Source organism: Caretta caretta, chromosome 6 (assembly GCF_965140235.1).
Source record: "Caretta caretta isolate rCarCar2 chromosome 6, rCarCar1.hap1, whole genome shotgun sequence".
Taxonomy (NCBI): domain Eukaryota; kingdom Metazoa; phylum Chordata; order Testudines; family Cheloniidae; genus Caretta; species Caretta caretta.
Genome location: NC_134211.1, coordinates 69,075,317 through 69,102,087, shown reverse-complemented (window position 1 = coordinate 69,102,087; position 26,771 = coordinate 69,075,317). Strand labels below are relative to the sequence as shown.

At 46.4% G+C, this 26,771-nt stretch overlaps 1 protein-coding gene across 4 annotated transcripts in view; it reads left to right on the top strand.

Moving 5' to 3' along the window:
* Window positions 1-26,771, top strand: part of MAPKBP1 (mitogen-activated protein kinase binding protein 1) — a 123,384-nt gene that overhangs the window by 29,133 nt on the left and 67,480 nt on the right. For all 4 annotated transcript variants that reach the window (XM_075129689.1, XM_048854332.2, XM_048854331.2 and 1 more), the window contains exon 3: window positions 9,627-9,718. In XM_075129689.1, the coding sequence (XP_074985790.1) occupies window positions 9,627-9,718 (92 nt within the window). The remainder of the gene's footprint in view (window positions 1-9,626; window positions 9,719-26,771) is intronic.

Here is a 26,771-nt window from a genome sequence, read left to right as displayed (position 1 = left end):
CAGGGACAGAAGCTGCTAGAATGTGGACAGTCAGGGGAACACTGGAAGTACTCAGTTGCACTTTGCCCTCCTGGAAATGGTTTACCAAACTTCAGACTGGTGGAAGGCTGGATCAGCTCCTTTACCGGCTCCAAGGATAGATCAGATATCAGTGGCAGAGAAGCACTATTGCACTGTGGTGGCTAGCTCAGATGAATGGATGAGTGTCCACCATACCCTTTACAGCCAGAAATTGAAAAGCCTGAAACCTAGATCTGCCCCCATCCCCTTTCTCTGCCATATGACAAATAACATAAAGGGAACGTTTTATTTAAAAAAAAAATTGGGTAAATAAAATATTCCTGACCTTAAGTGACTCTGGACAACCGTGGGTCCCAAGAGCTTAAGAACTGTCTTCTTTGTAGTCTGCCTAAATGGGATCTACCTCTCTCTCCTTCCGCTTAGGACTTGTCCATCCCTGATTAACTCCATGTGTGGACACACTTATTCCAGAATAAGGGAGCCTTGTTCCTATTTATCTTAACCCATGGAATAGGTGTTCCAGAGTAACCATGTGTAGATAAGCCCTTAGTCTGGTCAGTGTCGCCTTTTCAGCTTCCGCTCTGAAAGTCCTGAGATTCGAGAGGCTAGCATGAGGGCCTGACAAATCCCACAGAAGCTTATTGCAACTCAGGCCCTGGGTCTGCAGTTAGGCAGATAAGGACTCTAGCTGAGTGGGAGAAGCAAAGAGAGCCTGGAGCTCCTAGGGTGACCAGATGTCCCTATTTTATAGGGACAGTCACGATTTTTGCGTCTTTTTCTTATATAGGCTCCTATTCCCCCGCCCCATCCCGATTTTTCACATTTGTTGTCTGGTCACCGTAGGAGCTCCCCATGTCTTCTCAGGAGCATAAGGCCTGCAGGGGTGAGGAAGGGCACTTATTTTTAAAGGAAAATTAGACCCCAGACATTAGTGTGGGGGCGAGGAGTGGAGAAAGAAGGAGATTTCGGCTTTGGGTTAAACAGAGAAACTGGGACCTGTGGGCAGTGATTTAATGGCTACTACACCGTGCTTCAGAAGCCAGTAGGGAGCTGACCCTCATGTATCTTCTTTCACAGAGCAATGGGGGGCAGCTGCTTGCTGCTACCTGTTCTGAACGCCCTATCTGGTTCCTGACACAGGCACTTTGAACAGACTCTCCCTGCCCCCTCCCCTTCCCTGAGGGCTGGGAGACTCTGTGTATGGGATTGTTTTACTCCAGATGCCTCTTGGGGAGGGAAAGTGCAGATTCAGCAGTGTAGCCCCAGACAGCTGGGGCTGGCGGGTCAGGAATGTGATCCTGACAGCTGGAATGGGACTGAAACGGCTAGTGTGGTGTGTGGGGAGAGCAGGGGAGAGAGACTGGGAGGGTGCATGTAGAAAGAAAATCCATAGGGAGCTAGCTTGTTCACGTTTCCTGCCTTCCGCCTCCCTCTCTGTGCTGCTCTCCATTCTATAGCCTGTATGTATTCTGTATAACGCACACCCACGCGCACACGTTGTCTTGGCACCTGGCAGAGCCATTAAACTGAGACTCTGTCAGCGCTTCCATTAGAAGCCCGTCTCCACCCCCACCTCCTGCTTTTTTGCAGGATTTATAATATAATGGCTTTGTGCGTTATAATGATTCAAGTCTCCAAGTAACTTCACTGCAGCCCTTGCCATGGTGGTTCCAAGGTGCGTTAGGCATGTAATTAGACTGTGGGACTGTGTTCCCTGGGGTTTTAAAAACAAAAAGAGCATTGTGGCTATTTTGGTAACCAAACAAATTGACCTTGCAAACTGCCATCACTGATTGAAGATGTCAATATCCGGGCTGCTTTGAACCTTACAGAATTATTATTCCTACTTGGTAAGGAAACAGAAGGTGGAGAGGTTTCAGAGAGGTGGAGACTGACTCAGTGGCTTGGAAATGGGATAAGAAGCCTTTCATCTCATGAATGCTGGCTCAAACAGAGCAGAGGTTGGAAGTGTTCAAAATTTTGCAACAGGTCGGCATGGTGGCCTGTGTGAAACAAATTTGCTGGTTCCAGTGCGACTCCTAGAGGGTCAGTGTTCACAAAGAGTCCAGCAGGACAAATGACAACAATGTCAGATGACCAAGGTTTGAATGGGCTGTGGAGACTGGTCCACCCTGGAAGGGCTGAGGTATATTAGTAAGGTGGGTGTGTGGGAGCTTGCCCTGCTGTTCTGCCTCCTCTGGGGTAGAGGGATTTCAGTCTTCAGCCTGTCAAGCCGGAACATTTCGTCAGCACTGGACTCTGAGAGGGAAAAACAAGTTAAACTATAGTTGGGGAAGAGCAGGGAGAAGGCAAACGATCCTCTAGCTTTATAGAGTTAAGTACGTTTAAAATGGCTCTAAGATGAAGCTGTTAAAGTTAGAACACATCAACAAAGGGGGTGGCTGGGAGAGGAGGAAATCAAGTGGAGCAGTGTGGTTTTTGTTGTTTTGCATTCTGATAACTTGGAAATAGCTCCCTCCTTAAATCCCCCCCCAAAACAAACAAAACAAAAAAACCTTTGAGACCAAAACCAGAAACCTCAAACCCTCAACAGCAAACAGACAAACCTGGTCTGGGGCCAAACCTTTGCACGTCAAGCTTCAGCCCAAAGAGAATATTTCACAGCTGTACTGTAAACCCCTGAAATGAAGGCTTTACAATGGAAATGCTGACAACCCCTTAAGCAGAACAACGCACTGTAATTAGTGTTCCATGTTTAATGTGCCAAACGAAGCACAGCGGAGGTAAGTGGAATACCTCAATCCTTTGTTGTTTTGCAGTAGTAACAGGAGATCAGAGCATGTGTTCAGACAGTAGATCAGAGGCTGTGTGGTATGCACCAGTCCCTGATGGTTACGCACACTTGGACTTGTGCACTGTTTGGGGGGCTGGCGAGAAAGCTGGTGGTCTGAGGGCTGGGCTAGCTTTGGGGCTTGGCACTCACCATTTGAATGTAGCCTCCCTAGCGCACTCCTGCCTGTGCGTACTCACCTGTTGATTGTCCATGCATGGCCAAGATGCATCTTCACATGTGTCATCACACCCCAATGTCAACAACTTCATGTCATATTGCTGTGTTGCAACATTCCGAATAAATTCAGGACTGTAATGGTGCTGAAAGCTACAGTGGCAGAATCCAGAGGGAACAGTCATGTCAACTGGGGCTTTCATGAAATCTAGCCTTGATTTTTGTAAGGGGGGAAAAAAAAATTCATTCTATATTGACTCTTCAGACAAAACAGCTACTAGTTATTGACAACGGCTGCACTGTTGGTGAAGATGCTCTAGTCTTTCCAAAATTCATTCACCTGCTTTCTTAACGCTGGCTTTTCTATGTCCACTTCTCTCATAGAGGCGTGTGGCTGTGCCAATACGTTATTGATGTACCGCTAAGTGAATTAGGTGAGCAGGTGATGTATTGACAGGGAAGGATGTAGTCTTGTCTTGCTCGCCTGACGTTGTTAGTTAATGAAATGGACTAAAACATTAATTGTATTACTGTAGATCTCTTGGCCCACGTTAGGCTTTTAACTAAGGGCTTATCTACTCTTGGAAGCTGACTGAAATAGCTATTCTGGAATGGAATAACTATTCCAGACTAATTTGTAGCAGAATAATTGCTCTGGAATAACTTTCAGTTAATTTCCAGCTATAGACAAGTCCTTAGAGCAGTTGTAATTCTTACCCATTGTTTAGCTTTGGGCTGCCCTCTCGGAATGGCTGAGGTATGTGATGGACTCTGTCATCACTGGGAATGGCCTTTCTAAGTTACTGACTCCTGTAAGCTGCTGGTTGATGTTGCTTTAGGAATTTGTTGTTGGTGTGTTAGCTGTGGCTGACTTCACGATGTTCTTCTCTTGGGAGCTGTTTTCAAATACTGAGGTGTTGGACACAGCTCCTCTCCCTCCTCTTAAATTCTCCAGCTATTTATTTCTGAACTAGAATAGCTCTGCTCTCATGGGGAATGTGTAGCTCCATGGGCCTCCGAAGATGTGGATGGCGTTGAAAGGCTGGAAATGGGGCTAGCCTGGTGGGTTAACAGTAGTGCAGTTAAGAGTTCCATTTGGTGTTTGGGCGGATGGAAGGGGGAGGCAAAATTGCTCTTGGACTCCTAGTCAGTTCCCTGCTTGTGTGTTGGGATGAGTGATGTGACAAGCATCAGTTGTGTTGCTGTAGTATTTCTATCCAGTCTGGAAGCAACATCAAGGCATTGTCCAACCTACAGTTGAAACCATGCTACGAGTGTCTGTTACAGATGGTTTCCCTGACCAGTGTGGGCAAGGGTTCTGTTTTCCTGAGAACAGTGGCCATCAAGCTATGCTGTAGAACACTCCCACTGGTTGGACCACAGTATGATCCTAACAAAGCTCTTGCCATCCTGTGGCCTAAGAAGTGCAAGGAAGGAGGTAAGGATTCAATAGCATGGCTTGACTGATATGGTTCTCAGGGGGGAAAGTCCCTGCTCACAATGGAGAGGAAATCTCTGCAAGCCCCAGCTCAGACACAGTCGTCTCAGGTTCAGCCATAGTATTGGCTTGATTGGCTTCTTTGGTTCTACACAGCAGTGTGTACTGTGGTGGAGGAGCGTGTTATAATGGTAGGGTCCCAGTCAGAGCCTGTAGCACTGGTTCTGTAACAGCGGCTGATGCCCTCTGTTAGAAGCAAGACCACATTTTGTGCCTCTCCCACTTCTGGCCATAAACGTTGCTGTGTACACAAGCCCAAAGGGAGCATGCCAAGCTCTTCCAGGCTGGCACAACACAGCATGTGGGAGAGAGTCGGGCAGCTGGGGTTATTCTTAGGTCTTAAAATTTTGTTCTAGCCCTCAAATGCAGCAACAACTGCCGGTGGCTGGTGTCTCAGGCTATGTCTACACTACCGCGGTCAGTCGACCTACGCTACGCAACTCCAGCTATGTGAATAATGTAGCTGGAGTCGACGTACCTTAGGTCGAGTTACCATGGAAGGTCGACGGGAGAAACTCTCCTGTCGATTTACCTTACTCTTCTGGTTCGGGGTAGAGTATAGGGGTTGACTGGAGAGCAATCTGCTGGTGATTTGGTGGGTCTTTACTAGACCCACTAAAGCAACTGCCCGCGGTAGTGTCAACCTGGTCTCAGCTTCCCTGAGCCAGTGGTAAAACCCCTCTCTGGGAGCTGTCCATCACACTTCTTGTTTGTGATTGTTCTTCCTGTTCAGGGCAGCTGACCAGTTAGACCTGTCTTTCGGAGAGGTTTGTCAGTAATTGAGCAGGGAGCTGGTGCAGCAGAGGGGCCTGGAGACCACGTGGTCACTGCCTGGGCATTGCAGTGTTCGGCTGGTTCTCCCTGGTCAGGAGAACTGGGAAAGCTCTGGCTGTTCTCTGCAGGGCTCTGAGAGTGCCAGCTACGGCAGCTCAGCAACGGGAGCGTCCTTTCCCGGACATCCCGCTAGGGTGGAACTTCTTTGCAACTGTGCTGTGTCGGCACTGAGATGGCCGCCGTGCTGGCCTCTTTACAGCACTACTTCGCTGGCTAGAATAGCTGTGAGAGCTAACCAGCCGCTGGGGCTGAGGATTCAGCAGAGGTGAAGGATGAATGTGTGGCCTGAAGCACAGGAGTGGCAGATGGGAGATCTGGTAGAACCCAGGCCTGCTGTGTGACCCTGGGGCAAGCCACTGAGGCAAACTTTTTCAAATTTGGGTGCCTGAAATTTTGGCACCTGGAAAAAGTGGGCTAATTTCTGATGTACTGAGCACCTGCAACTCCCCAGTGAAGTGAGAGGTGCTCTGTACATCTGACAATCTGGCCACTGTTTTAGGTGCCTAAGTGTGGATTTAGGTACCCAGTTTTAGGCATCCACACTTGAAATAATTGGATTTAAGGAAATCTCTCGGTCTCTGGAACATGGGTGTAATCTAACCTGAACTCCGTAAGAGTGTTGCATGTGGCTAAATTCAATAACACTTGTAAAGCACTTTGCGATCCTTGGATGGAAATGCCGGTATTATTAATAGCCCTCCACAGTATGATGTCATGACTGCAAAGGGCTCGACTTCTAAAATCTAGCCTCCCCTCTGGGCCTATAGTTTGAGGGCACAGATTATTCAGGCACAGCTTTGCAACTCAATCTTGTAATTATCTGCAGGTGCCAGTTAGGTATCCACTACCTGATACCAGGTACCAACAGGGGACTGATGTGTGTAAATGACAAGTGTGGGTTCAAAAAGGGAAGTCAACTCAAGGACCCATGGAAGAACTACACCCCAAGTTTCCAACACTGAATGCAAACTCTGTGCCCCCCACACCCTTACCCCCACTCTTCTATCTTAGGTTCACCTCGCTCCCACACTATTCAGGTCTGATTGGGACTTGGAGACAGGTGATTACAGTCTTCCTTTTGTCTGGGGGATAGTGGAGTGTTGCAATAAGTGAAGCTGAAAAAGGAAAGGTTATGGCTGTGTAGCATCTCTAAGATTCTGCTTGTTAAATGAGTTCATGAATTCTTGCCTTGCAAATCATAATCATGGCAACAGGCTTCCTATATGCAAAGGCTTTGGATCTGAGATGAGAGGTGAGGTGGGAGGAGTCAATTTTTAAAAATCAGTTAATTGTGGAGCTTTGAAAATTGGGCTCCTGCTTCACGGGATGCTCCTCTTGTAGCCCTAGGTCTAAATACAATGGTAAAAAGACCAACTATCACACCCTCAGCAACAGTTCTGCCTTTATAAAGGAAGAAATAGAGTTGGGTGTGTGATTAGCTGGAGGGGAGAAGATGCTTTTCATCAGGAAAATAATTTTGCGGGAACATGTGGACTGGGCATCCCCTTTGGGTCTGAATCCCGCTACAAGCGGCCGGATAAAGGGGGTGTTTGTTGCCTGCAAGCATTTTCAAGCCTGCCATATGTTACACAGCTGCCTGGGGTGTCTGCAACACTCCACATGGGAGAGGAAGACCCGAGGAAGAGCAGTGTGATGCTACAGGGCTGTGTGGGAGTGGGGGTTGGGGGGAGGTGTAGGGCAGAGTGAGAGCTCACGGTGACTGAACAGATTTTAAGTAACACTCTCTCTGGTTCATTTTTTCCTTAAAAGCTGGGAGTGGGAAGAGTCTTCCAACTCCATGCTCCCCAGCCTGTGAAGCTGAATGTAGTTCCTTGAAGGCCTATCAACGTATTGCTCAGAAACTTTGTCTACACTGGGAAAATTACCCATCGCTGACCATGTGTGTCTGTCGCAGGTACTATTTGGCTTTGGACAAATAGTGTATACGCTGCCTTTTTGGAAACCGTGATTAAAAGCAGTCTGGGCTGCACCTGGCGCTAAGTGGCAATTGCTCAGTTGATGCCCATTATCAGCAATGGGTAATTTTCATAATGAGACAAGGCTGAAGTCTTGGCCAGATGGGGATCACTTGCGAGAGATGTAAATTGCTTTCCATCTACCATCTCTGGGGCTGAGAACAATCTACTTAGGGATCTGAACCTCTGTTAGTTGGAGGGGCAGAGAGCTGGGGATCTGCACTTCAGTGCTGGAGGGGTGTGTGTGTGTGTGTGTAATTAATTTCCAGTCAGAATTTTAAAAGCATTTTGCTGTGTATTTTGAAGCCACTGTAACAAACCTGAACAAAGCACAAGTACATTGTTTTTTTTTTAAAGGAAAATGGAATTGGAGCAAAGCTGTCTTCTTGCTTTGCTAGTGGATTTATAGATGCATTTTTAATAGTGTGCTCTTATTTAATAACCATATTTAGTTACAGTTTTGTAAAAGCCACATTTCCAAAGAGAGATTCATTTTGCAAGAATGAGGATAGAATGGCTGTGGGGATTGGGATATGAAATCTTCCATCTCTAGGTCACCAGCTTGAATACAGAGAAAGCCATGAGTTATGGAACTGCTGCCTTTTGGTGGCTTGTGTGAAACGAGGTGGTGGGGTCTCAGTCCAGTTCCTTGTGGAAGCTGTAGCTATATCACAAAATCCACCGTTGCTATTGGCACCCTCTCTAGGAACCTGAGCAGAGAACTCAAGGATAAAGAGACCACACTTCTCCACCATATAGGTGATTCCTTCAGTTCTGTGTTGGGCACATTGGCACTGGAAAACTTGCCCTACCTCTGTCTATTGTGCATCCTGTTGTCTGGATGAGCACAAGACATTGATCTCCTGGGAAGCTATTGATGATCATAGTATTCATTGCAATAATAACTTCTTACGTGGCGCCCATGCCTGAAGGCTTCTGGATATTTAACAAAATATCAAAATATACTCAAACTATGTTAATCAAAACCAGAAGACAACATGACCCAACAAAATCAAGAATTGGCAGGGATGGCGATGCTGGGGAAAACACATGCATATAACATGCAATAAATAAAACCAGATTGCATGAACTGTAAATGAAAGAGAACAATTTTGTGCTTCAGTCAGGAGAACACCAGAGAGGACAGCAGACTTAAGTTTAGCTGAAGGGTTTTCTCAAGTCCTCTCTGGCCCTTGACTGAGAAGGCCCAGCCTTCAGCATTGTGTCACTTTGTCCTCACAAGCATGAAATTCATTTTTAAAAAGATTTCTAAAAAGGAAACCAGTTTTAAGATCTAATATGCTATCTTTCTCAACTGAAGGGTCACGACCCACTGGGGGGGGTGGTGGTGGTGTTACCAAAGGCAGTTGGGAGGGTGGGGGGGGTCGCGAGGTATTGAAAACTTTATTACAATTCTAAAGCAAAAAAAATCAAATTTCCAGATTAACTCTGGGGTGGTCAAAACCTTCATAGTTTGTGATGTCAAATGTAGTAGTTGAAGTCAAAGAAGTTATATTTTATATAGGATTATCATTATTATAATGGATACATCCTCTATAAAAGAGTAAGAAATGTAAGGGAAGGTCATATGAACTTCTGACTTCAAATAAGGGGTCGCCACCCTGAGAAAGTTGAGAAATACTTGTCTGATGGTTAGAACGCAGGAGTGAGAGCTAGTTGGATCTTGGGTTCTGTTCCGCATGATCCCCTTATGGCCTTGGACAAGTTGCCTTGAGCCTCAGGTGAAAGGAGAACCTCAGTGAATCCCAGAGTTTGAATGCCTACTCAGGAACTTCTTGAGCCTGCACCACCAGGCTGGAGACTCTTTGCCAGCGTTTGTTTTAGTCCCAGTGGGAGCCCAGCAGTACAGAGGCATGTGGAAATGATTAGAGGAGCGGGCGGGTGGGGAAGGGCGGTAAGGGAAAGCTCTCTGAATGCTTCAGAACCTCAAAGAGGAGGTTCTGCAAAAGGACAAAGTCTTGGTGGGTTCATAAAGCCTTCAAGCGGCTGTTTCCTGTTCTGTTTCTTTCCTTTCCAAAGCCAATCTCCTTGGCTGGAAAAAGCAGATATTGCAAACAACAACTTTACAGAGTGGGAAGGGATGCTTGCATTTGCAAATCCATTTACACTAGCTACAGGTCTCCCTTGGGATCCCTAAAAGTGGCAGTACTCTTCCACTGGATGTTGTCTGAGTGACTTTTGATGCTCTCTTCATTGCCCTCTGGGAACCATGTTTCGGAATGCCAGCATGAGGCAATCCATTGGCACCCACGTATGTATCCATCTGTGAGTGCCGCTCATGACTCTTTCTGTTTTCCTTTTGCACTAGGTGACCTTGGAGAAAGTGTTAGGAATAACTGTGTCGGGAGGCAGAGGATTAGCCTGCGACCCCAGGACCGGCCTTGTCGCATATCCAGCAGGGTGAGTCACTGCGCACGTCATGAAAGGCCTTAGCTTAACCTTGCCTGATAAATACTGTATCTTTACACTGATGTATCAAATACAGTCTTTGGTGAGGAGGCTGTTAATTTTCACTAAGTAGTCTCCTAAAATGTGAGGACGACTCCTCTCAACAACATTGGTTTAATAGCTTGTTAGAAGGACTGCATTTTCACTGACATCTTTTAATTAGATTCTTTTCAGCTCTTCTTCCTCATACTTTCAGCTAAGTGTTGAATGCCTTGCGTTTTTATTAGATTCTCTAGTGTGGTGAACGTGCACATAACTCAATGGATGTTCAACTCAGTGTTTCTAATAGTGATGCTCTCTAAGAGATGGCAACTGTAGCATGGAATAACCCTCTTGCATGTATTCTGTGATGTCTGGCGTTGTGCTCTTCACCCAGACATGGAGAGAGAAATCCAGTCTGACTACACTGGTAGCTTCAGTACAGGTATCCTCTGGAATGCACCCCCCATCCTTTTTTTTCCCTAATCACCCCCCACCCCGCAATATTATCCTGATAAGGAGGTTAGGTCTCTCGGGAGCCTATAAATGCTGCTCTGAAGGTTGGTCACAGTAGGTTACTCAAGAATAATTAGACATTTTCTTCCTCTGCACCTAGAAATTGGGCATTCTGCCTTCATATCATCACATCTCCTGAGAAACTGAGCTCAGATCCCCTGGGAAGGACAGTGCCCCCTTAGCACGGTGGCCTTTTTTGTTTATGAATATTTCCCCAATAAAACAGCTTTTATCTTGTCTTATTGGCCACAAGAGGGTCAGTAAATTTAAATGGAATACGGTTATTGTTACTGAGACTGAGGAATTGGGATGGTTATGTTCTGACTCCTAACACTAGTAATGATATTGATCTTATCTATTTTATAATGGCTGTACTCTGGAGCAGAGCAATGGCAGACAAAATCAGCAGAAGATTTCCCTGAATGTTATGATCTGGGAACATAGAATACTTAGTATTTTCTAATTTGACTGGTTACTCTGCTGTAAAGGTGATCCACTAAGACAAAGCACTAGTTACTGAATCCCTGTCTCCACTGAAATTTTAGCCCATATTTTGATAACTGTCCCACACATTTCTAATACCTCTAACCTCCGTTTACCAGAGTTCTACATTAGCTGCAGATTAGTTGTGTTTTGTGTGAAGATATAGATGATCTCTGACATGCCCAGCTAGTCTTCTTTGGTAGGCAACTGCCTGTTTGGCTTGATGAGATAGCAATATCTAGAAACTTGTGCCTCAGAAATAGGAGAAGAAACTGAAGTGGATGGAGTCATGAAAGCCAAGTGAGGAAAACATTTCAAGGAGGGCATGATGAACATTGTCAAATGCAACAGAAGTACCAAGGCGGATTAGGCCTGAGATTTAGCCAGAAAATTGCAATTGGAGACTTTGATGAGAGCAATTTGTGTGGAGAGAAAAGGGTCTAAGTCAGATGAGGGGACCCAGAGTGGAGCTGGAAGGAGGAACTTGGGAGAGCAGTAGTAGATGGCATGTAGGAGCATGCAAGATGCAAGTCAATGAAATTTAAGCGTCCTCTCTCTGTCACTGTTGCTTAAAGTAATAGGTGGAGGCAATGGACCTGACCTGAAATTTTGCTCTCTCCTATTCTTGCCCGCTCACAAGAGTTTCCTGGGTGCCATTGGCAAGTGAATTTTTAAGTTTTGAGTATGGGTGACTAGAAGTGTAATTTGTATTATACAATATATTTATAGTAGGAGTTCTGGTTTTTAAGTATGGGCCCTTCAAGAGCCAGGTATGCTGGGGAACCGGTGTCTGCTAGATAAGATCCATCTGTCCATTGAAGCCTCCTCCTGGCTACGACGACTACTAGCTGCTCCCATTTGTTCTGTGCTGTACTGTCATTCATGCCCTTTAAGGCTGGGAGCCCTTGGGGACTGGGATTCCATTCTGTATTTAGTGTTTATTATCTATTGTAAAACACCTTGTAAACATATGTTGCTATATAAATAATAAGGCAAAAGGGCTTTCATAAGAGCTTCGCTTGGGTGTGAGAGGCAGGCCTGAGGGAAAACATAGCTGGGTAAACATAAATTGCCTGCCTTCTCATGGTGTGAAGGCCATCTTGTGATGCAGAAGTCCTGGGGTTGCTCTGGAACCTGTTTAAGTCTTGTGATGTCTCTTTACTTCATTTAAAAAAATGCTTTTGTTTAAACTGACTGCAGTTTGAGATCTGCACCCAAGTACAGATCCGTGTCCTTCACCTTTAAACCCACAGAACCCAGGCAAATGGATTCCAATGTATATTATCTCCCCCTAATGTTTTCTAACACTGAATACATTGGCATTTGAAGAGGGGGATATGAGAGAGAGAAGCAGAGCAAGCTTAGGGTTTTTTTTTGGTTCTTCTCCAGCATAAAATAAACTAATTTTGTTGCTAGTGCTCTCTTGTGAGAAGCTCGTGCATGCCAAGAATCAGCCTACTCAGTGCTGTCAGACATGTAAGGACACGTGGGGATTATTCTGGGTAATTAAAAGGTTATTCAGTTCTTTAGACCTTTGCATAGGACTCCTTGTACTTACTATGGTAACACCATAGGTCCTTAGCAAGAAACGCATGGCCTGTGCCAGCTGTGTGTTTAGCAACGTGAATGGTTTATTTGCATCGCTGTTTGCACGCCATGGCTTGGTTGTTTTGTGATGCTGATGTGATTTGGGGCTGTCAAGACCATCTTTTGTGCTTAGTTTGCCCTAGTGCTTGTTATGGGTTCAAAACACATAAGAGGAATAGTGTGCTGTCCTAATTGGACTGCGAGTTCAGTTTGTTTTGTTATTACTTTCCATTCTCATTCCCAGTGGATTTCTCCCTTCTGGGCAGCTTGCAGGGAGCCTGGCATCACTATCTTGATCTTATTTTTGTTTGGTTGAATTTGCCGAATGTTATTGCTTTTCAAATTGACATTGATTTCACTAGCTAGAGCCATACATAAGGCAGCTGGTTTGCACCTCCAAATGCACTCATTTGCACTCCAGATATTCCAGTGGTGTACTCAACACTGTACAAAAGTGCTGGTGTATCCCAGGCCTGAGATGCAAATCCCCTACTCTTCCAATGTGGCCTACCCGAAGGGACCGATTATGTAGCAGCTTTGTGCTTTCACTAGGGACCACATTGGAAGCACCACACTTATTCCAATTCTGACCAGAACAGACTGCTGCATCCTTGACCTTCCTCCTGAGAGAGGAAGCCCAATCCCCCCCACCAGGTCTGCTGCATCGGTCAGCTGTGTTCTGCGCTGCCATTAGCTTCCCTTTCTTTGCCTGCCTGCCTCTGGGTCCTTCTTACTGTGGAATCTGAATCCTGGCCTTTTTCCTTAACCCATCCCAGACCCTACTGAGCCTCCTTAACTCACCACTGAGCCTTCTAGCCCCTAGTGTACGTGTTTGCTTTCTTCCTGGTCTAGCTCTTGTTAGATGGAATGTTTTCACTCTATTCCAGGGGCCTGTGTGTAGGGGCTAAATGCACTGAAGGTGGCAGATATTCTAGGACAACCCTTTGGTAATGGTCTTGCTTGGGGAGGCATGAATAGATGGGGGATGTACTTTTCTTGTTTCTTGGAAGGTCTCTCATCTGCCATCCTTGTCTTCTTGTTCTTATGCTGACAAGAGTGTGAGTGAAATAAGCTTGGACTAGTTTAACTTGACCTATGTCTGCGTGGTGTATTGTGTGGCGAATAGCACTGTCAGTTTAAAGGGGAAAACGTATTGGATTTTTTTTGGCCGGCAAGACCCTGTTTTTTGGTTCCCTTTTTGGTTTGTCTCCCGACAGTTTCCTCTGCCCCTCTTTCATTCTGGCTTCTCTTTCTGCAGTAGCTCACTGTGGTTCTGTCTCCTAGAAACAAGAAGGGAAACAAAGCTAAGAAAATCCTCTGAGATTACTGATGGCTAGTGTAAAAAAAAAAAAAATGTTTTGAAAGGGGGAAAATATATCTGTCTGTTTGAATTCCAGGCCAGATGCTCCGATGACTTGAGTCAGCTCTTTGGTGTTTGTTTTTCAAAAGCTTATAGGGCTGCGTGACTGAGTGACTCGTTTTACTTCTCCTTTTTAAAAATCCACTCTTGACCCCTCTTCTTGGCTCAGTCATCATGAACCTCTGCTCCATTCAGACAACTCAGTTACCTGCTCAAGGGAGCAGCCAAGCTGCCAGGGAGCGTTCACAGCACTCTGGTAGGCTTGTGTTTTGCCCAGGGTAGCCTGTGGCAGAGGGTAGTAAAGTTCTGTGCTGTTCAAATCGCTGTGGTTTTTAAACACTGTCTCCTAGTAAGTAAGAAGCACTGCTATGATCTAATCAGCTTGTTCTTTCCTATTAGCTCCTATTACCAACTGGCTGCTGCAGTGACAGAGGTGAGTGGCACATGGGTTAACACATTACACTGTCTCTTTGGGGAAGCTGAGTTCAAAGCTGTATTGAGTGACAAGTGTATTGAGTTAGCGGGTCTCAACTTGGACATTTTCTCACATCTACCATCCTCTCCACCCAAAAGAGCAAAAAACAACAAACCAGCATAGCTCTGTATGCTTGGTACCTTCTGCTCAAGAAAAGAGTAATTCATTGTTCCATTCCTCCATATCAAGGTGTGTTGAACGAGTTACCCTGGGAGCTTTCACAGAATCTGTCTTAGCTAATGCAGACATAGACCCTCGGCTTGTGAGATGCACGTGCATTAAATTCACTAAATAAATGATCCAGAAACCTCATTCGGAAGCTGTGCAGATGCTGAATTACCCAGGTTCCTCAGCTCCCAGTGGCAGGAGCAGCAGAGAGACTAATGGAGTTTGCCAGCACAGAAAGGCAGGGAGATAGGGTTTTAGCTTATAGATACTCCGCAAGGATGAATGTGCGGTGGGAGAAAAATGAAACATTGCCAACAACACTGCTTGTTCTTCCTCTGCCTGCACCGGTGGGACCCTGGCCAGACAGGGATCCTGCCCCCAGAGGCTTCTACCTGGTCTTGACTTGCTGGGAATGTGGCCTGCATGTCTCTGCTGAAGAAAGCCAGGTAGGTGTAACCACCTGGTGTGGGAGGTGCCTGTAGGTGGAATCCTTCAGTAAGCAGGTAAGAGAGCTGCAGGAGCTGGCGGCTCTTCTGCGTAGCATCTGGGCCTGCGAGGACTTCATTGACAGGATGCACATGAAGATGTCTGGGATGGAGGATGCTAGCCAACTACAGATGACTATGGCAGCACCAGGAGGAAGGAGAGCTGGCTGCTCTGTGGGCAGGAGATTGGTTGCTGCCTGAGGTGGTCACTAGACAATGATTCACACCCCCTCCCAGGTCCCCTGTCCATCAAGGTCAAGAACCAGTATGTTGTACTATCAACAAGAGGTGAGGGGCAGACCCCAGTGGCTGAGGAAGAGGAGATGACTGCACAGATGGCATTGACAGGAAAGCTTTGGTTTCCTCCACCGTGGAATGCTATTCCAGGAAGGAGGCCTGCTGGGGAGAGATAGGGTCCACTTGAGCAGGAAATGGAAAGCCTAACTTCAATTTCTGGAATAAATTATCAGTCAATCAGTTTGTAAGCACCTAGAAGACAATAGGTTTATAAGGAATAGCCAACATGGATTTGTCAAGAACAAATCATGCCAGACCGATCTGATTTCCTTCTTTGACAGGGTTACTGGCCTAGGGATAGTGGGGAAGCAGTAGACGCAATACACGGTGATTTTTAGTAAGACTTTTGACACAGTCCCACATGACAATCTCATAAGCAAACTAGGGTTATGTGGTCTAGATGAAATTACTATAGGTGGGTGCATAACTGGTTGAAAATTGATGCTTAGAATAGTTATCAATGGTTCCTTGTCGAACTGGGAGGACATGTCTAATGGGGTCCTGCACGGGTCTGTCCTGGGTCCAACACTAGTCAATATTTTCCTTAATGACTTGGATAATGGAGTGGAGAGTGTGTTTATAAAATTTGCGGATGACGCCAAGTTGGGAGGAGTTGCAAGCACTTTGGACGACAGGATTAGAATTCAAAATGATCTTGATAAATTGTAGAATTGGTCTGAAATCAACAAAATGAAATTCAATAAAGACGTGTGCAAACTACTACACTTAAGAAGGAAAAATCAAATGCACAACTACAAATTGGAGAATAACTGAGCAGGCAGTCAATTGGTGAAAAGGATCTAGGGATTATAGTGGATCACAAATTGAATATGAGCCAGCAATGTGATACAATTGCAATTAACAGAAGTGTTTTATGTATGACATGGGAGGTAATTGTCCCGCTCTAGTCGGCATTGGTGAGGCCTCAGCTGAAATACTATGTCCAATTTTGGGCACCACACTTCAGGAAAAAGATGTGGGCAAACTGGAGAGAGTCCAGGGGAAGAGCAACAAAAATGTTACAAGGTTTAGAAAACCCGACCTATGAGAAAAGGTTGAAAAAATTGGGAATATTTAGTCTTGAGAAAAGAAGACTGAGCGGGGGATCTGATAAGTCTTCAAATGTCATGAAGAGGATGGTGATCAACTATTCTCCATGTCCACTGAAAGTGGGACAAGAAATAATGGCTTAATCTGCAGCAAGGGAGATTTAAGTTGGATATTAAGAAACACTTTCTAACTATAAGGATAGTTAAGCACAGGAACAGGTTATCAAGGGAGGTTGTGGAATCCCATCACTGGAGGTTTTTCAGAACAGATTAGACAAACACCTGTCAGGGATGGTCTAGGTTTACTTGGTCCCGCCTCCGTGCAGGGGGTCTCAAGGTCCCTTCTAGACCTACATTTTCATGATTCTGTGTTCACAGATGGGAAGGAAATAAATGAGGGTGTCATGTGATCAAAGATTTAAGATAAGAGGAAAATATTAAGACTTCTCCGCTGCTGCTGCTTTTTTATAAAAGCTGCTTGGATAGGAGCAAAGCTTCTTTTGTTTCAGCTTTTTACCTTAGAATTATGTTGCATGACAATTACTCCTTGGAGGTGGGAGCTGGTGTCCCATAGTTAGCAATGGAATGCCATGTGCCCTCCTGGATCAAATTTCATTTTGTCGTTGCTGCTCCAGGAGCATTGGACTCTGATGGTGCAGGATTTTCTCGCTAGATAAACTCACATGCCAGACTGGGTTCTGCAAGGAGTGAGTTGGGCAAAATCTCTCTCCCTCTTACTCCGTGCAAACCTCCTGAACTTGGACAACCCTCCTGGGTCATGGCCATGCAAGATCTGCTTCCCACTAATCTAGGGAGGTGACTGACAGGTTATAAACCAACAGGAAGATGACAGCAGTCTGTGTCACAGCTAAGGGGAGGGAGGGTGAGTGAATCAGCCACAGTCAGCGTTTCTCCAGCCAGAAATCTGCTCAGCACGTGTGGAGCTGTCTCAAATGACTGAGTGGTAAATCCCACTGGAAGCTGAAAGGGTGAAGTTTTTTTTCAGCAGTGGTTATTGGTTTCCTCCCAAATTCTTCTCTGAGTTGCATATAGACAGGCCTGTAAGGCTGAGCAGTTCCCAGTGATCCCCATCTGGAAACCTTTGGAATATTTTAACCATGATTTTCCCTGGTATATAGCTAATTGTACAACAAGCAACACAGTAGAGAATCAGTCATACAGGAAAAAATGCCCTTTAACCAAATAGAAGGTAACTATTGCATAACCTTGATGGGGGACTCTGGCATTGCCAGTACAGGGATTTTTGGAGAGGAAATGGATGGAGTGACAGAGGAACACTAACAAGCTGTAATCCAGACCAGGCAGATCCCATCATTGATTGGTAATTGGCTCAGGAGACTTCATGCCCCCCCGGTTCAAATTTGGTCCAGCTGTATAGCGGTCTGAGTAGAGTTGGTGGCTTCCAATGAACAAATGTGCACAATGCACACTGCCATCACAGTTGGCCTTACAGATGCTCCCCGACTTACACAATCATTCTGTTCCGGAGAGCCCCCCCAAAAACAAAAAAAACCCACCCCACCTATTTCTAGCTTACGGAACTTTTTCCGTAAGTGCGAATTTGCATAAGTCAGGTCTTGCATAACCTGGGGAGTGTCTGTAATCGGTAAACTTGTTAACAGTTAATCCTTGGCCTATCTGCTTTAAATGGGTTTGGAGACTGAACTATCCTTACCTTCTCCCGGGGGGTGCTCCGGGAAGATCAGACTTGAGGCATCTCTGTATATCTGAATATATGCCCCTGTTCACCCAAATCAGCTAGCAATAAGGCCAGACACGCTGGGGCATGTGTCATAACCCATAGCTATTTCTGACATCCCAACATTTGTTGCATCTTCTTCCCAGTTTGGAAGCATAGTCTGGAAACAGATCATTTAAACCCCGAACTATAAGGTGACCAGCCTTCCTGTCCCCCTTGAGGATAGTTTCCCTCAACCGAGCTTGTTTGCTGAGTTTAAACAACACACTGAGAGAAGCCTTAGAAATACCTTCGGCACAAACAACGGCCTGAATCTCTCTGGCCCCGCACCTTGTGTAGTCATGTACACATGTGCAAAGGAGTGCAAAATCCCACTGTTCTGACGTGAGAGCATTTTGCACTGGTGGAAATGACGACACAAAGTTCATGGCAAGGGAGTACGGGCTCAAGGTCTCAAACAGAACTGGGGCTGTCCTCAAAGGTGCAGGAATTCTCCTGACATGTAGCCTGTGTGCTGCGAACAATTCTTCAGGGGATGACATCTCCAGTTGTTCTGTGCCCAAGCTCCTGAGGCAGGCAGTACTTGGCCTTAAGTTTTAAGATTCCTTTCTGAGCAGAACATGGTGGCCTGTAAAGACCTGAGTTAGGAATGCATTCCAAGATGGCAACAACCCTGCCCTCAGATATTCAAGGGAACGCCAATCGCAGTAGAGGCAGTTTTCATCCTCTTCCCTTGAAGAGGATTGACTTCTCTGGAGAGGTTAGGCCCACCTGCAGGGACTCTGGTCTGCTGTGAAATAATCCCTGGCTTTGGGATGTTGTGCTCTTAGACACCATCTGGGGAGACTTCTCAGCTGGCACCATGGAGGGGTTGGGCTAATAGATGAGGGTTGTTCAGACTACTAATGCAGTTTAAAGTGAAGAGTCATTTCTGCAGCTGGGCTTGGGGTTCACCTTTTTGTTTGTTTTTCTGTGCCAAGAAGCTACAACCCAAGGTTTCGTTGTCTGATTCTGGCCAAGAAGATGATAAATGGCCGAACTCCCCCTGGAAAAATAGATCTGTTGGAATGAAGCTGGAACATTTGTTTTCCACCTCCTCAGTTCCCCTCCCCCACCCATTTTAGACAGAGGGTGGAGAGAGGGGAGAGTATTCATGCTGAAGGAAAAGCAACTCACAGTAAATTGCCTTGGTCTGCTTTCCTGCCCTCTACCCTGCCCAGGGGCTGGGCATGCGGGAAGGGGGGGTAGTACTCTCTCTAGTTCTGCCCACTAGCCAAGCTTGACCCACTTGGGATACCAGAAGGGGTCTTTATTCACAATAGATCTTTATAATATGATCATCCCGGAGAAGTAGCTAAGAATCTTGACATTTTAAATTGCCATCATTAGACTTCTGAGTAGTGACCTTGTGATGGGATGTGCACCCCATACCAGCCTTGATAGGATTAATGAGGGCCTGAGAGGCCAGTTAGGTCACCTGGCATCACCTGAGAGAAGGAGAACCAGGGTTAACTGAGAGTGAAGCCCAGCTTGGGAAGGGCTGGACCAGTATTATAAAGCCAAGAAGCTGAGAGCAGAATGAGGTTGCATGGGAAGGGGCTGCAGGCACTCCCTGGGACAAGGGATGCCATTAGGGACAAGTCCAGGGGGAGCATAAGCCCTAGATCCTGTCCTGCAGCAAGGAGTCTGGCAAGAGGGTAGGAGGGGCAAAGTAGCCAAGGGGAAGTTGAGCTCCAGTGGTGAACCCAGAAGCAGTAAAGGACCCCAGGAAAATATCAACAGGGACTGAGGACTTGGATTGCTGGTTATAGGGTGCCTTGGCTGGAACTTGGTGTAGTGGGGGCCCTGGGTTCCCTTGCCAGCCCCTGGAATAATGGCACAGAGCCCGAGTTGGGGCATAAAACCATCTGGAGATGGCATGTGGACAGTTGTCTTCATGAACGTTGTGATCCCGGAAGGGGTGGACTAAATGGTGATCTGGCCAGAAGAAAGGTTATTGCAGAGCGAGGAAGGAGTAAGGGGGCACCTGACATAGCAAGAGCTGCCTTCCCTGACCTAGACGCAAGGTGGCATGCTAGCAGTAAGTGGTTGCCTTGTTAGACCCCCTTGAACCGAACAGGGACAGTTTCACACTTCTCTAAGCTATTGTTTCAGCCTGTTTGCAGATGTGAGCAGACATTTCTGCCTGGGTTTATGATTAGTTCCTATTTTTAGGATTGTCTTCACAGCTTGAGTTACTACACTCATTTTATTTTTTTAATTTGAAGCTTAGAGTCTGTATCACTGGAAGGCAGCCCTCCAGAAAGAAGTACAGCTTTGCTGACCCACTGTGAATTGGTCCACTTTAACTGTTGTCTCATTCAGTGCAGAGTTTAAAAGGGGCGGAGGTGTGAAAGAAGCAATGGGATTCACCACTTAATGTTGCTGGAAGAACTCATCACTTTGACTGCCAGTAGGAAAATGGATTCCAGTCTTTAAAATCCGATTCTCTCCCATTTTCCATCAATCTCCCCTTTTCACTTCTGAAGGGCTGCTTTATTTTAAAAATGTGTAGTTAAGCCAAGCACCTGGGTGCTGTAAATTGTTAAACACTAAATTACAAAAGAATGGGGTATCACCATTGCAATTTAAAGGCCAGAACAACGCCCATACTGCACAACAGAAAAGCGTGGGCGGGGGGGGAATCAAACCACTTAGTAAACTAAACAGACAGTCAGAGCTTGACCAAAAAGATTGTTCTTTGCACTGTACACTGGAGCTTATGGAACCTGGGTGCTGTCACACTGCTGGAAGGAGCATGTTCTAGGGGCATGAGCTCTTCACTGGGAATTCGTTGCCACTGGCTGTACGGAGATGCTTACCCTAGGAAGAAAGAGTATGAGCAGTGGAGTGCAATGTGACTGCTATGGTGGGACAGAAGTGAATCTTGTGGGTGACTGGGTTTCAGAGGATGTAGGGCTTTACGCCTGGAACTTCATACAGAAGTGAAAAGCTAGTTGGGGCAGAGTTTAAATCACTAGTATTTGGAACTCCCGGTGCCACACCCCACTTGAAAAAAGCTTCTGTATTCTGTGTTACCTGGAGCTTCTGGATACTTTTCAAAGGTAGCATGCAGTAATCCAGCCTGAGGTTATAAAGGCGTGGATCACAGTTGTGAGGCCCTCATCAAAGAGGGACTGTTCCAGCCTCAGGCCAAACATAGATGAAAAAAGGCACTACGTCCCACGGTTACTGTCTGAGAATCCAGCAGTAGCAATAGTTCTAATGTGGCTCCTTCCCTGAAACTGCAAGGTGTGTGGCACGCTTGAATAGCCCCCCCCCCCCCCCCAACTCCAAGTAGAAGGCATGTTGTGCCAGCAAACTTCCCCCAAACGCTTCCTCTACCTATTGACCTCACTTCTGTCATACCTGGAGTGAGCCTTTGCAGGTTCACTTCCATCCTCCTCCTCATCTCTGTTAGGCACTGGGAAAGCATAGACCAGGGGTGGCCAACCTGAGCCTGAGAAGGAGCCAGAATTTATCAATGTACATTGCCAAAGAGCCACAGTAATAAGTCAGCGCCCCCATCCACTCCACCCTGCTCCCAGTGCCTCCCACCCCTGCTGATCAGCTCCTCCCTCCCCGCACCTCTGAATCAGCTGTTTCATGTGTGCAGGAGGCTCAGGGTGGGGGGAAGAGCGAGGGCATGGCAGGCTCAGGGGAGGGGGCGGGAAGGGGTGGAGTGGGGGCAGGGCTTGTGGCAGAGCTAGGGTTTGAGCAGTGAGCCAGCCCCCCCCCCCCCCCCCCCCGGCACATTGGAAAGTTGGCACCTGTAGCTCCAGCCCTGCAGTCGGTGCCTAGACAAGGAGCCGCATATTAACTTCTGAAGAGCCGCATGTGGCTCCGGAGCCACAGGTTGGCCACCCCTGACATAGACAATCCCACATCTAGACGCAGCAACTTGGAGTGTCCTCTGCATAGTAGGCAACAATATCACACTGCCAAGGAGGCCACGTCTACACTGCACACTTCAGTACTACGTTGCTCATGGTACCTGAGGGGACATTACACTTCAGTGCCTTTCTCTTCTTTCAGTTCAGCTAATTCCTATCGCTTTCATTGAAACTATGGATAAAAACTATTCAGGATGCAGTCAAAAGTTAGGAAATGCCAGATTTACAGTTCCCTGTACAATCTTTGTTTGCCCTCCTGGTGTGTCCATCCTGTGTGCTGAAGGAGGCAGGGGCCTTGTGGAAAAAATAGTGTGTGATCATGTAAAGACTGTTTCATAATGTATATGTACCAGGGGGCCAAATCAAGGCTGTACAGGCAACTTGAATTCTGCATTTCCCAAGTGCTTGACTTTGTACCCTAAACAATATTCTTTAAACATAGGGGGGTTTGTATGTAATTTCCTAGTGTTTTTTTTTTTTACGTAAAAAAAGTAAAGGCATGTAATTGTAATAAATTCCTCCATGCCACATCATGCATGCATCATTAAACCTTCAGAACCACAGCACAACTGGTCGAGCTACAGGACTAACTTAGCTGGTAACTGAAGAAGGTTGTTATCTCAGAGGGGGATGAGTTGCTGGTACCATGTTCTGGGTCTGGGGGTAGTGACTGCAGGGAGCCTGACTCCCAAGGTCTGTGAGAGTGAGGGATTGTCCTTCAGGGTAGGTTGTAGATCCTTGATGATGCACTGGAAAGGTTTCAGTTGGGAGCTGTAAGTGAGGGCTAGTGGCGTTCTGTTACTTTCTTTGCCGGGCCTGTCTGTAGTAGGTGACTTCTGGGTACCCTTCTGGCTCTTTCAATCTGTTTCTTCACTTCCCCAGATGGGTACTGTAGTTTTAAGAATGCTTGATAGAGATCCTGTAGGTGTTTGTCTGAGGGATTGGAGCAAATGCAGTCAACTACAAAGTGGCTGGGTCACTACAAAAAATAATTTCCCCTCTGTTGATACTCACCTCTTCTTGTCAACTGTTGGGAATGGGCCACATCCACCATGATTAAATTGGCCTTGTTAGCACTGACCCCGTACTTGGTAAGGCAACTCCTATCTTTTCATGTGGTGTATATTTATACCTGCTTACTGTGTTTTCCATTTCATCTGATGAAGTGAGCTGTAGCTCACGAAAGCTTATGCCCAAATACATTTGTTAGTCTCTAAGGTGCCACAAGGACTCCTCATTGTTTTTACGGATACAGACTAACACGGCTACCCCTCTAATATAAACAAAAGTCACAGGAATCTTCTATAGTGGAAAGTGACAGGCAACCCAAATACAGAGATTACTACTTGCTCCCCTATGAGCATTTGATATTGTGTCCATTTGACCAGCTGGGTAAATATCCTAGTTCACACAGCATGTGGTTGTGTGTATTATGCCAATCACAATGTTAGAATTTGCACAGCTTTTATTGTAGTCTTTTTTTTTTTAATTGTCACTTGGGTCATTCCTAGGCTCTTATTGTATTCTCTCCCCCCCCCCCCATTTGTCATTTAAGTAAATAGGAGTAGTGACTGTCCACTCACATCTGCTTCCAGATTGATTGAAACCGATTAAGAAAATTTGGTGGGAAGTTTGTATTACTTTTAACCCAAACAATTTATTACCTGAGACTTTGACCCAATTAGTAAATGAATGAACTAAATGGAGGGTACTATATACCATCCTCCTCCCCACCCCCACAAACAGCTTGTACTGTTTTGCTTCATTTGAGTATCTGTACAAATGGATGGCAGTAAAAGAACAAGCACAGCTGTTTTGTTTAATGAGGATACAAGGTGGAGTGAAGCAGTGCAGGTAGGAAGCATTGGCAGATTTGGAAAGCTATTGCATGCCCATGTGCATTTCCTTCCCCTGGCTGAAAGAGCAGCATTTGCAAAGCTTGGACTGTCTCAGCTGTTGTGGAACAAGAGGCCTTTTCTCAGTAAGGCAGCTGATGCTCTGCAGTCTCCAAGGTTTTTTAGCTGCTTGTGAAAGGAAGAGTGAGTGGGGGTGGAGTTGAATAGGAATGTCTTAAACTGCCTAATTACAGGTAGTGGCCCGCTTTTTCCCCACCTGGGAAGAATTTGGCATCTTCTGGGTATTTATGCCTCCTAGCAACCAGTGCCTGGTGCAGCAACGTGACTTGCTTTTGAGCCAAGTTCTAAGCTTGCATAAGACTGAGGAGAAGAAACCTGGCCAAGTCTGGGATAAAACTCAGAGATGCCAACTGCCAGAGCTGAGCTTCCACCCTCCCTATGAACCCCATAATAAGCCCGATGTCTCCTTGCAACATTGACATAGATGTCAGGCTTTTAACTTAATGCATAAAACCCAAATCAAGTATCCCCCTCACCAGGTGTGAACAACAGAGTCTCTCTCCTTTTCTTGGAAGATCTGGCACTGAAGCTGGTAGTGGGCTTTCGCTTTCTGCTGCAAGGGGATGTCTGTTAACAAGATGTTTTGGGAAGCCCCCTTGCTAACATAAGTGCTAAGAAGTTGTGCATTTTATTTATACTCTGCCTGCATATGACAGGTATGTACACACGCTACAAGGCAAAAGCTGGTATCTTGGATAGCTGAGCTTCTGACACAGCTGATCCTATAATACACAAACGTGTCACTGCATTGGGGCTGCTTTCTGATCCTCCCCTTCCTCAGAAGCCATGGGCTGTTCTTAGCCTGTGGTTCTGTGGCTCTGTGCTTTTGAGGAAGCTGATCCTCTCTACCTCTGATGCTGGGGCATAGCTACTGCAGGAATAATGCTCACTGAGGCATTCAGGGGGAAGGGCTGCTCTAGTTTCTTTGCTGCAGTGGGGCTTTCGTTGTCCGCTTCGGAGTATGGAATAAAGAGCAAAATGGGGTGATTGGATCCTGGAGGGGATTGCCAACATACATTAATTACTCTGCCACTGAAGGTTCTTGGAGGTGAGGAGGGAGATTGTTGCAGGAAGGGGGCTTCAAGCCAGCCCTCCATCCCTAGCCATTTCCCTGCAAGGGTTAATTAGATTAAATTAGGGAGAGAATTAAATTGTACTCCTCTTTGTAAGTCTTCTTTTGATGGATGCCTGTTTAATATTGACTGCACTGCTTGCTAGTGGTAAAGCGATTACAGCAGGAGGCACCTGCAATGAGATGTCCCCTCCCCCACACCCCAGTTGATTTATTTTGCAAAGAAACCCTCTCCCTTGTGTCCCCGTGCTGATAAATCACAATGCCCTGGCCATGCCTGCTGTTGGAACAGGAGAGGCGTAGGCTCGCTGTTCACAGTCAGGACATGTTTTCCTTCGGGATTTCAGTTCAGGGAAAACTCCTCTAGCTTACAGATCTGTGCAGAGTGATAAGAAACCTGCCCAGAGCTAACCGGAAACCCAAAACCAGATGTGCAAAATGGGAGCCTACTCTGTGCCTCCCTTCAGAGGGGTGGCTGGGATTCTGTGTGGTTCCCTTTGGGGAGAGGTCACTCTGTCTCCCAGGGAACTCTGAATTTGGTTGCAGCCTGGTGGTAGATTTATTTGTAACCCCCATCCCCTTGCCACTGTCTCCCCTCTACCCCAATTTTAATCTTTCCCTTTGCTTTTTCCCTCTCTTCCACCACATCCTCCACCCTCGCTCTGCTCACTTTCTCCCTCCTTCACCTGGGCACTGCCACCACTGGAGTGTCTCTCACCCTGAAACTGCATTTCCAGCCGTTCTGCTAAGAACATACATTCTGACGATCGTCTGCTTGCTGCACGACAGCTGTGAAAGATGTGGTGGGGCTGGGAGCCAAGTGCTCTTCCAAGGTCCCTGAAGCGGGTATCTTGGTAGGTCTGTAAAGACTGAGGCTTCTTAACCCGGTGTGTGGTGCGTGTATTATAATTTCAACTCTGGGTGAAATCGTCAGTGAATTGAGGCAAGTAGATTTCCAAGTGATCCGAAAGCACAATGCTCTATCCAACCCACAGCCCTTAGAATTTCTATAGGAACCCTCCTAGAAAGGGCAGAGTGTGGGAGTCTTGGCGCCGAGCTTGTCAGGGCTTTGCTTTGTCACATCCTTGCTGTTTGTTGCTAGTGGAGCTTTCCTCCTTTTCAACAGCATCTGAACTGGTACAGGTCTGCCCGAGGCTCCCTTTCTTACCCTCCCAGTTCTCTCTTCTATAAGCAAGTTGCTCAGTCTCCCAACACAGAATGCTTGGGTGGTCCTCCTTGCCTTGACTCTTCCTGTCTTTTGGTTGTCCATCACTCTGGCTCCCAACGGTCGCCCTTCCTTGCAACGGCCCTGTGAGTGGGTATTCTGAAGTAGTACCTCAAGTGGGGAGGGAGTAAGTGTTGCACTAAGTTTTGAAAACACATTTCTGCAAGTTTTATTGTTTGATATTTTCCCTTCATCTCTGTGCAGGAGGGTGTGTGTGTTTTATGTGCACGTGTATGTGTAGGATCATTGTCCTGTGTCCTCTGGAATAATGCAGCCACACAAATTGCCACATAATTCCTTATTTAGGTTTATCTAACTCTTAACATTTCACTGTCTCTTTGTCTGCTTTGTGTGGTTCGACAGTTCCACAGGGCAGGTGGCTATTTGAGAGTTATGTGCTGATGGATTCTGGGGGAGCAGGCAGTGCTTTCAGAGGTGGGGTATTTTGCAAGCAGTATGGGGTGGCCTGCTCCAAGCTCCACCAGGGAAGCATTTTTATTCTGCAGGTGCAGATCTGCTGGATGTGGGAGGGGGCTAGGACTGGGAGAAAGAACAACAGTGGGACTTCTGAAGGGAGAAGAGGGGGTTTGAGGTGGGTGCCCTGGTGGAGGCATTCAGATTGAAGGGACTAGGCAGCCAAGAGCCATTACAATGAAAACCAGGTGGTTTTCCATGTTGAAAACCTTACGTGTATAAAGTTTTCAGTTTGGTGTGAATTGTAATGACTCTCAGCTGCTAAAC